This window comes from Drosophila erecta, unplaced genomic scaffold, assembly GCF_003286155.1.
Source record: "Drosophila erecta strain 14021-0224.00,06,07 unplaced genomic scaffold, DereRS2 tig00000000-arrow-pilon, whole genome shotgun sequence".
Classification (NCBI taxonomy): domain Eukaryota; kingdom Metazoa; phylum Arthropoda; class Insecta; order Diptera; family Drosophilidae; genus Drosophila; species Drosophila erecta.
The window spans coordinates 23,221,613-23,236,536 of NW_020825194.1; the positions used below are offsets into that span (position 1 = coordinate 23,221,613).

Genomic DNA, 14,924 nt, shown 5'->3' on the forward strand with positions numbered 1-14,924 from the left:
CTTTCCACACACACACGCACACACACACACACATACAATGCACACCTATGCACACACGGTGCTCAGGACCAGACTCAATTGACTGCGAGATGGCAACAACGTTTTTATTCTCCATATAGCTCTTTCGCCAGCCCTCTTCTTTTACACAGTGCAAATTTATTTTACTTCATAGCTTACAAAGAGAAAGGTTCAATTTAATCAGAGCACAAAATGACGCCGAGAAAACTAGTACATTTAAAAGCATATTGCTTGATTTTTTAAGAGTTATTTTAAAACAAAGTAGGGAAGAACTTGTGAATCAACGAACTTGCGCTTTAAAGAAGCTATTTTTGTATCATACTTCAAAAAAACTTTTAATTCGCTTTAACAAGGGCGCTTGGAATCTTTTCTGCCAGTGTTGTAGCCAAAACCGCCGGGGGCCACAACCTGTCCTAGCCTGCTGCCCCTTTTCCGCCGCCTCCTGGCCACCCCGCCCACCTGTGTGACAGCTGGCAGCTGCCTAAAAACTTGCAGAGAAATTTCCAGCGCCCTGGGATTTGATGGCAATCGCAGCAATTTGGCCAGCCTGCCATTCTGGCCAAATGGAAATTAAAATGTTTTTAACCCAGGCTGTGTGAAATTGATTGCGGAGCTGGGAGCTGGGAGCTGAGAGCTTGGCGCTTGGCGCTCGGACTTTGAGAGTGGCCAAGTGCCCCGCCCTTCGAGGTGGCATGCCACATTTTTTCCTCTTTTAGCGGTCGATCATACATATTTGCATGCTGCAGGCAGAAGTTGCCCACGGCGAGCGGCAAACTGTGCTAAAATGTTATTAGCGCTTAATTAGTGCACAACTTTTGCCATCACCCAGACACTCGACTCGACCACAAAGACAAGGTGAGCTGCTGGCTGAACTTTAGCTGCAGCTTTGTGTGGCAAAGTTTTAATAATGTTCTGCGAAAGTGAATTAATGCGTTTTACCACCAGACTAACTGAGGCGAGAGCTCATCCAATGAGAAGCGGATAAGCTGGACTAAGATGCGATGAGAAAGGCTTATAACCGGCACTCAGATGGGTGAGAAATCAAACAAAAAAGCAACACAGCATATACAGTGTAGGGGAAAAAATGCAAAGCTGGACACAAAAGTGGCTGGCAACAAATTCATTAAACATTCAGGACATTGCTTCTGGGACGGAACAGGAAAAACACTGGACAATTGTCGGGCTCTGAAAGGGGTCAACAAACCTGACAGTTAGACAGAATGCTTCCAGCTGAAGCTCATGCATATCCCATGCACACCGAATGCAGAAAGTGGTATTAGTAATTCGCAGAGAGATGCCATCAATGCATTTCTCACCCTAAAAGCCACATCAGTCATACGCACTGTGGCCTCCTAAGCATCTGTAAGACCCCGGCTGCGCGCCAATAAGTGCAGTCTTAAACATGCCACGACAGTCCCTACTCATTTAATTAAAAATAAATACGGCACACATGCTGGCAGGCTAATTAAATTGGCCCAAAAAGATGAGGACCGCGTCAGTTTATCGCGTGTGCGCATGGGGCTATCAACGAAATTTTAATGGACTGCCTGCCACAGGCTATGACATGCCTTTACGATCGCATTACGATTCTTTATGGTGCACTGCAAGCGAGCAGATGGTGGGGCTTATATGACAGGCATAGAGGAGAACAAACACCAAACGACTCAATTTGAAGTGCGGCACTAAACGCTTAATTAAATGGCATTTGTCACCAAATGCAAATCGAAATTGAATTTTCAGAGTAAATGAATCCGAATTCAATGCCTCCAATTTATGCACACGCCACCCAACGGCAGGCCTTATTTACAGCTGACCTACCACCACCCACCAAACACCACCCACCGCCCACGTCCTGCCACACCAATATCTAATTTATGGACAGCCTCCTGCCGCCCGGAAAGGTAGGCTATAAATGGAAGCAGCCCAGACATCGCACAGCAGGCATCCTGTTTGCATACACACTCACCCTCGAACAGGTGCAAAAATACAAACACACCTGCGCATACTTACACGTGTATATGCACACATACGTACTTGCCAGCTGCTCGTGCGCTATTTAAAGCGAATATATCGCATCTGGCGGTACGCCTCAATAAGTTTTCAATGAACACTTTGAAACTATTTTTATAGCGCTTAACGTTTACACCTATGCAAATCAATGTGGGTGATTTACAAGCCCGATTTTATGTGCTTGTTTATGTAAGACATGTTTTCATGATCTCTGCCAGTTGGAGGCGGAGGCGGAGGCTTACAGCTTTTGGAACGTATAGGTGCTGCCTGAGTGTCGCCATTTCCACTCGAAAAATTGAAAATAACGAATGGCAATAACAATGTGCATAATGCTCATTGAATTGATTTAGCAGTAAGAAGATTTTGGGAATGTCTAGAGAAAATGTTTAGCTTTGCATTTTAACGAAATTGGTCACTATCGATGAAAACATCAATAAATCTTAATAAAAATGCTAAATAATTTTAGAACTCTTTAGATACCTTTAAATCGTGTTTCATTCAACATTTATACATTTTAACATGAAAACGCGGCTTAGCGGTTGCACGTTTTGAACTGCATGTGTAGGTAAGGAATCACAGTAAAGTAAAGTATATTGCGTATACGCCGCAGTGTCCTTCCGCACTCTCTTTTATCCTTCTGCGCTCTTTCCAGAGTTCCGCAGTATCCGCACATGCGCTTCTTCATCAATTTCTCCACTGCGGATAACTTTGCAGCACGTGTTTTTGTTTACCTTATGCATTGTTGTGCCCAGCGCTTCCGCATGAACGTCATTGACTTGCCTTCCCACTAGACCACTAGAGCCTTCCGTTATTTCCTCCATTTAGAGTAACCCAGTTTGGTGGCACTGCGTGGAACTGCCCCGCAGAATCTGGCGCTCAAGTGGCTCATCCTGCTCCTCGTCATCCTGCTGCTATTTTGGCTGCTTGCGGCGGGCGTTGAGGGTGCTCGTCCCCTTCCTTGAATTCCCATCCAAGTCACCAATGTGAAGTTCGCTTTGCACATTTGTGCTGAGCACTGAGGGCCCTTGAGCAGCATTCAGCTCTTGGCCGGGATGCCCAATCCCACTGTCAGTGGCACATCCACAAAACCCGTCTCCATACACCGACACCTGCACTGGGGTCCTTCAGTTTCGGGGGACGGGCAGCATCCAAGTGGGCGAAATTTGGGTAAATAATGCATGCGCATCGCACGACGTGGAGAAATGGATTTGCATAATTCACTTCAGATTTGTTCGCTGACCCAACTTCTGGCAACTGCTGACAAATGCAGTTTGTTTTGGATTACGGGAGCAGATCTGCTGGATACTATATATCCCAAGGTTACGCAAAGCCCAATTAAGATGCGCACGTCTACACAGACTCTCTGTGTCATTTTTCTGGTAAGGGGATCAGGTTAGATATTTAAGTTACTCGTATATATTTGATTGGCTCAACAACTTGAAAAACTGCTAACGAAGACTTACGTTAAATGCGTTTAATATCATGTAAGACAAGTTTAAATTGTTCTATTGCAAAAGATAAAGATTAATTGTTGGTTTTTTTAACCTCTTCTTTCTAACCTGATTCTTTCATTTTTTTCAATAGAAATATGTATTTATATACATAAGTATTTATTAAAACGGGAGCGCCAAAAGTTGGCTTTAAAGCACGTTTCATTAGTCAGTTTGTTACTTCGCACACCACAAAGGACATCTATAGTAAAAAATTATCCGCTCATTTGGGCGGACATAAATACGGCTGCTCAGCTGGCGATGGGTTAGAGAAGGAAAACCGAAAACTCACTGAAAACTTAATTATCTAGCAACGACCATAAATGTTTTACTTCCCCGCCCACCGATGGCAGAGGTCCTCGTGAGAGACGCCTTTGGCGCTTGCACAGAAAGCATAAAATTTATTGGTTGTGAAATTTACAAAGAGGAGAAATAGAATGGAAGCGAAAACGATTTCAGCCAGGGAAAATTATTGCAAGTTTGCATGCATTATGCCCCCTAAAGTTGCAGTTGTTGTCTGCAGTGTGCTCTGGACTTGCGAGCCTTTTTTGGTTTTTTGCTTTTTGGGTCGTCCAGTTGGGTTATGTTTATGCATAATCCGCACCTGGTGCCAAAGAAATGGGATCCTTCGGAGCGGCTGTCTCATGTGGAAAATTCATTTTCATCCTATGCAATTTAGTCGCTTGTTTTTTCTGGCTTTCTGTCCTGGTTGCTGGACATTCTTTTTTTGTTTTTTGTTAACACAATTCTGTGCCAGGACTGGAAGGACTGGCAGGACTGTCAGGATTGTCAGGACTCCAAGCCCTGTAATTACAGGAAAGCGGTCAGTCGATTTTGCCGCAACTGTATTAATTTTGCTCCGCATAGAAACAGGCGCATTATATATGCCAAAAAAATATTCTAAACCAAAATTGAAATTGAAAGGATGGTGAGCAGGCTGATCTGCATTTAACTTTCGGCTACGCAGATTTAATGAATGAACCTGAACCTGCTTAATTATTCCATTTCGGGGCGAGTTTATTTTCGACACGCGAGTTTTTACGCGCCAATTGAAATTTTTAACAGGAAAATGCGTAGGCGAGTCCACAATCCGCACTCGACTGAGCGAAAAGATGAGCTCTCCTGTGGCTCGAGCCCCATCGCACCGCTTTGTGGCATTCCAATTACAGGTCGAGCGGGACTTAATGAAATTAAAAAGGTCCACAAATAGAAATATAATAAAATAGAGTTCCCGGTGCTGGTGAAAAGTGGAAACGCCAGAAGGCTAGAAGTCTAAACCGGTCGAGTGACCTCAGCATTGGTAGATGTTTTCGCCTAATTAATTGCCATTTGCGGTCGCCTCTAATTGCAATTAGTTACCTTTAATTATAATTAGTTTGATTTCACTATTTAGATTATTCAGCTGTGGTTACCGCAATGGTTAACTAATTAACAATTATTTGTGTTTTAATTATGTCACGAGTTCGAATGCGAATGTGAGTTCCCAACCTCTGAGTAAACCGAATACACAGCTGGGCTACTCGGGTTATATCTATATAAGGCATGGCAAAAGGTCATGAGTCGAGCAGAGGCATTGTGTATGCTGTCAAAGCCAATTAATCCAACTAATCGTGTCGAAGGGCATGCACAGTTTACAGAACCAATTCCCATGCAAAACGTATTTCAACATTTTTGTAATTAAATAAAAGCCTCGCCGGACTGTCATGAAATTCGGAATGTGATCTGCAAACAAACGAAATTTAATTTCAATTTGTCAAAGCCACACAACCATCCTAATCACACACAATTCGTCCACCTTGGTCGTCCTGCCAGGACATTAGAATTTATCACATGAAATATAATTCGTTCAAGTAAAACGCTTTTACATTTCGCAGGGGTATGGGAAATGGGAAATGTGAAATGGGAATTGGACTGGATTGGATTGGCTTGTATGGGATTGGATTGGCTTGGGTTGGGTTGGATTGGATTGGAAAGGGGGCAAAACGGGTTACGTCCGACGACCATTTATAAAATATGCATGGGCCATAGATTTATATTGTATGCGGCGATTATAATGCAAATGCCCAAACATTTTTGACAGCTCTCAAAAATGTTTTCCCCCTAGCAAATGCAAAAGAGCGATCAGGGAATGAAATATTTATGTGTTAAATCCTTTTGCGGTGTGACGCAGAACAATAAATAATAAAATCACTAACTGGTTTCGCCATGTCCAAGTCGCCAGACTCACCATCGGGATATACACCAACAGATACAGATACACAGCCACATCCTCATCCACACGGATGGTGTCCTGGGAAACGCTTACCTAAATCATAGTCGAGGAAAAGCTTTGCCCTAAACCCAAAACATATTGACAGACTCGCACTCGCTTTGAAAGCTATACCCGCTCAGCAGGGGCAGTGGGTGAGGGGGTGGCTCCACATGGAGGGGGTGGATCCGGGTGGGTGGTGCAAGAGCGGCATGTTGCTTGGGGAAATCAACGGCGGCGACAAAGTGAATCGGGTTCACGCAGCACACAGATATCATTAACAACACATATCCCACATATGTATACGCTGTGAACTAGAACGTGTCGATTGGTTCCTAGGTGGTTCTTTCTATATCGCTGCACTCAAAAAAATACCTCAAATTCACACTCTGATATCCCATTGATTTGAAGCTAACAGCAATGCAGCACACATTCAATGTAGACTATTTGGATTCGCTTTCAGACAGCAGTATATTTTGCGTATTTAACAAATGTAAGAGTGGGAGGTGGCATCACGAAATATTAACAATGCACAAAAAAAATGCACAGTTATTTATTAAAATTTTAGCCAAAAGTGTGGAAAGCATTTCATATTTTGGTGCTTACTAGCAGTCCAATGATAAAGTACACGAGAATCAAAAAATATAATTGAATATTTTCACCAGCTTTGAACCATTTTGATTTAAATGTATTACGCATCCGCTGCGTGGTTCTGGCCTTGGAAATAATTCGACATAACACCGGCAGCTTTCAGGGGTTTCGTCATATTTACCCAGAACATCCTGTTAGTTACAGATAATATAATGAAAACTCCGCCAAACAAGAGCACCTTATTTGCTAATCGCTTCTAATTGCAGAACATTTAACTGCACAATTGAGTATTTTTTGCGAGGATATCGGAATTGAAAACTAGCCGATTGCAATTAAAGTCGCAATCGCAGGGATACATGTGTGTGTTCGATCCTGGGGCTCCATTAAAGTTTTCGACGTCGCTTAGCCTTCGGTTAGCTGGGAACTCGGTGCTGGGGAAAAACTTTTGATAATAGCACAGCAGCTCACAGCAGCTGAGCGGGAGTTGATTGTCTATATGTGGGTGCTCCTAAGCCATGTGGATTGGTGTGGGCGAATCAAGTCAATGAAGCCCAAACAAATATAGGAAAAAGTTTTCCAATTTTCGATTGCCAATTGTGGGGGATTTCTTTTTTCCCCGTGCAACTAGCTGAGGGGAAAACGGGAAAGTTTCTGTGCCATTTGGATTCGTGTGCTTGTGTCCATTTCGCTCTCAATTTCGCAAACTCCCTTCCCTTCGCCTCCCATTTATGGCCGGGGAACATGCTAAATAATTTCTTGATATTACTTTTAATTTTGTTAATTAAGAGTTACGCAGGGGCTGGCAAGTGTGGTTATGTATAGTAAATGTCTTGAATTTAATTTCAGCTGACTTCACACTCGTTGAATGCTCTGCAGCACACAACATAATTGTTTTAATTTTGTTAATTGAGACTTTCGTTTGGATTTCAGCAATGTTTGGGCAAGTAAGTGCTGAAAAACATTTTTTTTTTCGCCTTATTCAAATTATTCTGGGCTCCGACTTTAACTTTCGCTTTGTCGGCAAACTTTTGCTTTTATACTACAACTAGCGTCGAAAGTTTTTCCTAACGCAATGCAGCAAAGTTTTTCCACTTCAAGTGCAAGCGACCCGTTACCCGTAAAGCCACCCATCCGCCCATCCGCCCAGCTGCCCATCCACCCACCACTTTTCCGGGACAATACAAAAGTTGTACAAGTTTTCACTTGCCACACGGCAAGAGAAACCCTCGGCGACACAGACTAGTTGACTAAGTTGGTGTCTTGATGTCCATTTTATTTGCAGCAACTGTGCAATTATTTATGCGGCAGTCAGTGCGCTTATGCCACATAGTTCAGTTCAGTTGGCAGGAGCATATGGCCAAAGTCGCTGCCACATTCCATACTTCTCATGCAACGAAGGCGGTGGCACTTTAAACTTGCCATAAGTGTTTGAAATGCGCTCGTTGCATTTATTATTGAGTGGCTTTGTCGCCTGGCAGACAGGCGAACGATGCACTGCACCCACTGCCGGGATTATGTTTCACTGGGCTACACTGTACACTGGGTTCACTGCGCCTGTTTGGCACCAACGCCCCATTTGAATGCAGGAGGAGAGCGATTTTGGCGCAATTCCCCATCACGTTGCCTGTAGCATACTTATCCGGGCATCGCCGGCAGCCACGAGAAGTTGTAAATGCATATTTTATATTTTCATTTCATTGAAACCAGCACGTTGGTCCAGCTGTCTAGAATTTCATGCATTTCAATCGAACCCGCCGGCAAGTAATTGACACTTCTTTTAATTAAGTTTGCATAGAAAGTCCCAAGCGCTTCGCTTGACATTTTATTTGTCTTCTTTTGTGTTCTTTTGCTGCATAAAGTACCGAGCACCATCTGTTTGTTAGCCTAAAACTACTGTAGTAAATTATAACACACATGCGGCTTAAATATCAAAAAGTTTGCAGCAATTTGTAGACCGCTCTAACACGCAAGAAATGCCTATAAAAACAGAATTCCTGGAATAATTAATAATTTCACAATTTAATAATTGTTTAATTATTAAATTTCTCCCTGCTAAATATATAAGAATTAAATAACGATTACACTGTTATAGACTTGAACATCAGGCTACATTTTTCTGTCGATCTGCTAATGCAATACTTGTTTGTATTTATCAATAGAAAATTTGTTGGCCCTTCTACCTTTCAACTTGCGAAAAGCCTTTCCATGTTCGCACATGAGACGGCGACATCTTCAATTGCACGCGGCGGTACATGCATTTTTCATTAGGAGGCGAAACCGCAGAGGGGCTTTTTCATCGGCACTTAAAGACCAGGAACAAAGTTTGCACTTTCTGCATTATTTAGTGTCTGGCAATGAATGAACATCATTTGTGCTCGACGAGCGCGCTGTAAAATGCCTCAAACGGCGGCCTATCAAGCAAAGTCGCTGTGCGATTTGCCTTTTCCATATGGATTTTGATATACTTTGGAGCCATGCGGAAGAGTTGGCACATAAAGCCGCCGGCGAGGGTATAGCATAAGTTTGTATTTACGCTCCGCTTGTCGCGCAGATATTGCACTTTATAAATCATCTGGGAAAAAGCGCGACGGGCACGTGGAAGTAGACGAAAAATATATCACTGGATTCCAGGCGGAGCACTGGAAAGAAATGGCGGGTACTCAGCGATGCCTGTGTTTGTTTGTAAAGTATATTGCAATTTTTAATGGACTCCAGTCGCTAGATTTCCGTAGATAAAATTAGCTGAACATCCCGGAATTGCTGGGTGAGCATCCATGCTCCATACCAAATAGGTCTAAAAAGCAGCTCGTTTCTGCTTCCTGCTCATTTGGCATGGACATTGTGCCTTTGTCGCTCCGTTTCATTCGGCCCAGAAGTGGCTTTCTATTTGGTTGATCTACTTTTGGCCTGGCTGATTCGCTTTTTACTGCCGAGCACTCGATTCGGTTTGTTTTTGGCCGTTGCCATTGTTGTTGACCCGGCCATCCAATTGCATCCTGTGGACTCCTGGCGGGTCCTGTGGAAATGGCTCGAGTACGTGATGCATGCTGTTTTCCAGCCACTGATTAGAGTGAGGAGTCGGAATCGGCGGCTTTCGGCACCGAAGAGTTCAATTTGCCATCGCCGAGGAGCTATGTATACCACAGAGTCACCCAATTGCGACCACATCTCGGTGTATGCAAATCGACTTCGTGGCCGGGATTTGTATGCAGATTGGAGGTTGGAGGATGGAGGATTTAGATTACGAGCAGCAGCTCGCCTCCCGTGTTGACTCAACGTGCTTGCTGTTTGGCTGCCAATTAAATAAATGCACAGCCACATAAGTTAGCCCAAAAATATGGTCGCAAGTGGCTGATTCTGTCGCTTCACTATACTATTAGCAAAAGCAACAAAATCAAATTTAATATATGATAATATAGATTTAAATGTGATTAATCTACACACAAATTTGAAGAGTAGCATAAAAATCTGGTTGGTATCTATAAGCAATATTTTTAACTTAGTGTTACTACTTGAAAAATACTGAGAGTATAATGTAGTATGTAAAGTTTGAAAATTCGTATAGTTTATAGTTCCAAAACAATTAATATTTATAACCCAAGTTCCCACCTAATATTTGTTCCCCGTGCTTAATCTCCATGCTTACCCATCCAATAAACAGCTTCAGCTTGCGGATTCCGGGCGTGGACATGAGTTGATTGATTTATGGCATTGTCCTCCGGCATTGGGCAACCAGGTCACGTGATTGTTTCCAACTACATTAGGGTAGTTCGCACTGATTTAATTTCCACCCGACTGTCCTCAAGAGCCACTTACAATTAAAGCGAGGACTACGTGAAAACGAGCTCTGTACTTGAGCTGCTCAATCGAAGGTCGTTAAATAGGCGCAGAGCAAGGGTCGGAAAATCTCTGCCGAAAAAATCAAAAGTTTTGCTAAGCCGAAACTTCAGCCCCCCACTAATTGGTGTTTAATTGGGTCCAAAGTTTGCCAATGGGTGGTGCATGCACCGTACTCAGAGCCGCACCACGAATTCTGGTTAACTAAAAGCAAGCTTCCCCTAAGCCCGGCCAAGCACTTGCCACATTTGCGCTGCATTAAAAATGCATTTCCCCTCTTCTTCCGCTCTTCCGTGTTTAATAGCCTGTGCAACAATGTGAATATGTTTGTGCTTCATGGGCGTAATGCTGATGGCGCTCGTTCCCAGGCAGCCATATAATTTGAGCATCATGAAGTGCACTTATCAGTACGGTTGGCAAGCACTGCGATAGATAAGCATCAGCTGAGTGAGTGTGTGGCCCAAAACTGCATTGTACTTACCGAAACTGAAGCAATCTTGGGGTTCTTCTGACTGGATGCCTGCCCCAGAAACTGAAGCACCCAATGTGGCATCCTTCTGGATCCTCCTAAGCCATTGCTTATTAAAACATACCACGACATCCTCGTACCTTAACTGTACTCGTATTCTTACACAGTAAACATTTCATTTTAATTCGGCTCGTAACTTTAAACTTACGGTAGACCAAGTGAGCCTTTTTTACGATGACAACGTGCTACAGCCGTTTTATATGTCTCATTATTTAACAAGGCGGTTCATTTGACTCTACCAACAAAACATAAATTAAATATTAGTCAAAATAGATTTGTAAATGTCAATTCTCACCAACATCGTAATTTCCGTCCAGTGTGGGATTTCCTTCTCCAGTGAAACCAGTTGACTTTGATTGCCGTTTGGACAACGCGTCGTATGATTGTTTTTAGCTTGGCTGCTAAAGGGCGAGCTCGGCGGAGCCAAATTGATTTGTGCACGTGCACAGTTAGGTAATGAGGCACGGACCGACACAACGCTCCGCCGGGTGGCATTCGGAAATGCTTTGGAATTGTCGCTGACACTCTGCATTTTTCTCTGATCCATGCAGACGTGGAGCTCTGGAGCTCTGAAGTCCTGGAGTCCTGGAGCCCTGGGCTCTTCCCCTGAAATTCTCCGGTTGCAACTGACAGGTGGCAGGGATGGATTTTAAAGGGGGACGGTTGCCAGGACAGGATATGTACATACATACTGGACAGCTGCCAGGTCAGGGCGGTTGCCATGTTCACTTAATTAACAACATTACGGCATTAACACACACACCCATACAACGACATACATGTGTTGCGAAAGTTGCATTAAAGTTTTATAATAAATCTAATGGTCAACAAGGACAAAACTGTAATTTTGTTTGTTGGCTCGACTGTCAGGCGAATGGACAGGCGGGGACTGCAGATTGGACTGTAGATTGGAGGCGTGTCCTGGGCCCGCCTTTGTCTTTGCAATGGCTGACACATTGTGTAATGGTGCATTCGTGCATATGAAATTGCTGTCAACAAAGGGCAAAGGACTTCCGGCAACCGCAGGATGTGCCGCCCTAATGGGTTTGCTTGGCCTTAGTTATGGCAATCATGAGGTGACACATTAACCTGCTCCCTGACCCACGACCCATGACCCACGACCCCTGACCCCTGAACACAGTGTCTTGGCCTTAAAGTGCTTGGGGAAATCAGTGGCAACCGCAAACTGAACACGAATCGAAAAAATGGCAAAGCGATTGATAAGCGACCTGGCAGACAGGCGGCCCCCAAGGCCACCCACCTAATGGGTGGTGGGTGGTCCTGTTTGATTACGCACCTGGGACTCCAACTTGTACACGAACGTGAACAGCCATGTCAAATGAATGTCTATGTCGACAGTTTTCATTTCCCAACTTAAATGCTTAAAGTGATGATGGATTTGAGGAAAGTAATACACGAAAATAAATACCTTTATTGAACTACAGTGAAACAAATACCATTGATGCTTGTGATTGCCATACCGAAACTAAGCTCAAAGAACAATTTTACTCTTAAATACAAACAAAGTAAAACATTATTTATTCTTTTAAAGGTTATTCTAGTAAGCATTAGCATTGCTCTGGCACTTGTATACTCTCAATATAGGCAGCAATCGATTTAAATAACCCAATTCTAAATGTCGAACAGTTGTTCCTGTACATATGTACATATGTATGCAAACACTTCTCTGTGGGGTCAGCAAATGAAACAAATTAAAAATGAATATATTATGGTGAATGTTTCCTGACCACCAAGCCGCAAAAGGCGGCTGGAGAGATTTGCAAATTGGCCAAGATTTATAGTGTTAGCCACAGCGGTTGGATCACAAGCGCACCGCTGTGCGTGCTGGTGCAAAGTTTTCCCAGCTCGTTGGGGGATGGAAATTAACACAGGGACACCGGAACAGGTGAGCCAAAACTGAAGCAGGACCTGTCTGGGCCCAGTCTGCTTGGGTTTTCCTGGGGTCTTGGGCTTTTGGGTCAACCGGCTCCTGGCTTAAATTGGGTGGCGGGGGAGCATAGAGTCTGCCACTCGACCCGACGGCTGCTGACTAATCTGTTAATTTATGTTGAAAAGTTCAAGAAAGTTTGGAAGCGCTTAGCAAACAAATTGTAATAAATTATTAAGAATATTTGCACACAAAACGGGCGGGTAACGGTGGCTTCACGGTTTTTGTGCATTTCATTAATTTATGTTTCGTTGCCTGCCAAAAACTTCTCGCCACTTGTGTGGATAATTTGATTTCACCGTAGAGCAACTTTACACTGCCAGGAGGCGAGATTCACACGCAAAGATAAACACGAGCCCGTGTCCTTTGTCCCCTGCTTCGGAATACCGTGAATCTCCGATCCCCTATCCCTCATCCCTGATCCCGTCGAGGTTCGAAAGTGGCCAACGAAAAGTTAAAATGTTCTTATGCATAAGTGATGCGCCGGGCGCCTCGTCCTTTTTCGCCATTCGCCTTTCGCTGGCGACAAAGTCCTCTCACGAAGTGCCCGCATTGCAGTTGTTTCCGCTTTGCTTCGTTTCACTTCGTTGCGACATGAAAACTTAATGTCGTAATTAACTGTTTGCGTTTGCGCTTTAAAAGTTCCCACAAAGAGGCGTCGCGTATACGCCCCGTGTGCGTCACTGCTTTAGCCGCGTATGCGCCCCCTAAGCCGAGATTTAAACGCATCGCGTGACCCACTTGCAGCCTGCAACTTTCAATGGCGACGAGTCACTCAGGCAGAAACTGGCAAATGGTGTGACACGAATTTCCGGCCAGGAAACAAAACACAAAAACAAATAGAGCAAAGCAATAGAGCAAGGCGAAACGGCTGACTGGCATTTCGAAGCGGGAAATGGATGTAAAAACATCATAGCTCCAACTTCCACCCATACGAATTAACTTTGATGACTTGGCGGAAAAAGCAAAGCAAAAATCAGTTAGCAGTGAGCACTTACCTGGCGCGATTCCATTTCCGCCGCTTAACGTTATTAAATCGTCGAAATGGAAATTTCGGCCTAGAGCTAAGCTTCAAGGATATCCAACTAGATTACCTTGGCACCCGGATCCGGCAATTCCCCAAATTGGCTGGCTGTTAAATAAGATTGTCAACTGCAATTAGCGCGCTTAATGCGTCTTTCGAACGCGAATTGACAGACAGACAGCGTGTCCTTCTCGGCTTTCAATCTGCCAGATGTTTAACCACTTGCCTGCCATCCTGCCATTTCAACCTGTTTACGGCACGCATCCTGAAGGACTCCGCCGAGCAGTGTGGCAAGGACACAACTGTGGCACTCAGACATGCATTCGCTGCTCGCCACTGGCAGCAGTAGCCCCTCCAAGTTGCACATTTAAAGACTGCGGCGACTCGAGTCCCCTTCTCTGTCGGCTGATGGCCCTTCAACTAACGCACCTGCTCCACAGCCAACCACACTTGGCTAAATGGGCCATAGAAAGTGGTAGCGAGCTGTTTTGCTTCGGTGTAAATTAAATAAACCCCGTAGATTATAAACTTATGCGCAAAGTGGGGCCTGCAATAAAGACTTCCGTCACAAATGCCTGAAAATGTTTGGGTTATTTTCTGCATTTATTCATGAAGATTCTAGAGCTACTTTCGGGGCAAGCGAATTGAACTTGTAATGCGACTTATAATGTTTAGCATTAATTAATGTTTCCACTATGTTTCGATCACTAATTACTCCATGAAGGAAGGTCAGAATTAGTCAGATAACCTTTATAATAATAAATATCTAATGTTTTCATTTTTAAAAGGACTTAAATTGCTTGAAGATCTCCAGTTCGCAAAGAATTAAAGTAAAAATAAATTAAGATAACCACATTATATGGGTTTTATTCAATGTCAGTCGGAGATTTGTAACAACTATTAGAAACTATTCAACCTAATCCAAGTGTAGTCGGCAATCACTTGGCCTGGCAGCACTTGGCTCCCGTCTTGGCGGCGCATTGGCATTGGCTGTTTCCGGCGCAGTTACTTCCGCACTTTCCGGCTGAGCACTGGCAGTCTAAAGGTGGAGAGTTCATTCGATTAGTACAAGTATAATTTTATGAAATATAAGTTTACCCATTTAGGGTGACTGGTACTTACTGTTTCCACATCCCTTGCAAGGCATCTTGTTGCTTTTTCTGGTTGGTTTACTGCGGTGTTTCCGAGTCTTGGAAGCTTTCAAACTTGTTGATGCCTTCTGGTTGGGA

General features: G+C 43.8%; 1 protein-coding gene across 1 annotated transcript; it reads right to left on the bottom strand.

Moving 5' to 3' along the window:
* Positions 1–14,532: 14,532 nt before the first annotated feature.
* LOC26526312 (metallothionein-2) lies at positions 14,533–14,891 on the bottom strand. The gene is made up of 2 exons (XM_015154983.2): positions 14,818–14,891; positions 14,533–14,734 (listed from the first exon to the last, which is right to left on the bottom strand). Exons 1-2 carry the CDS (start codon positions 14,840–14,842, stop codon positions 14,634–14,636), a joined length of 126 nt encoding a protein of 41 aa, XP_015010469.1. The 5' UTR covers positions 14,843–14,891; the 3' UTR covers positions 14,533–14,633.
* Positions 14,892–14,924: the final 33 nt, after the last annotated feature.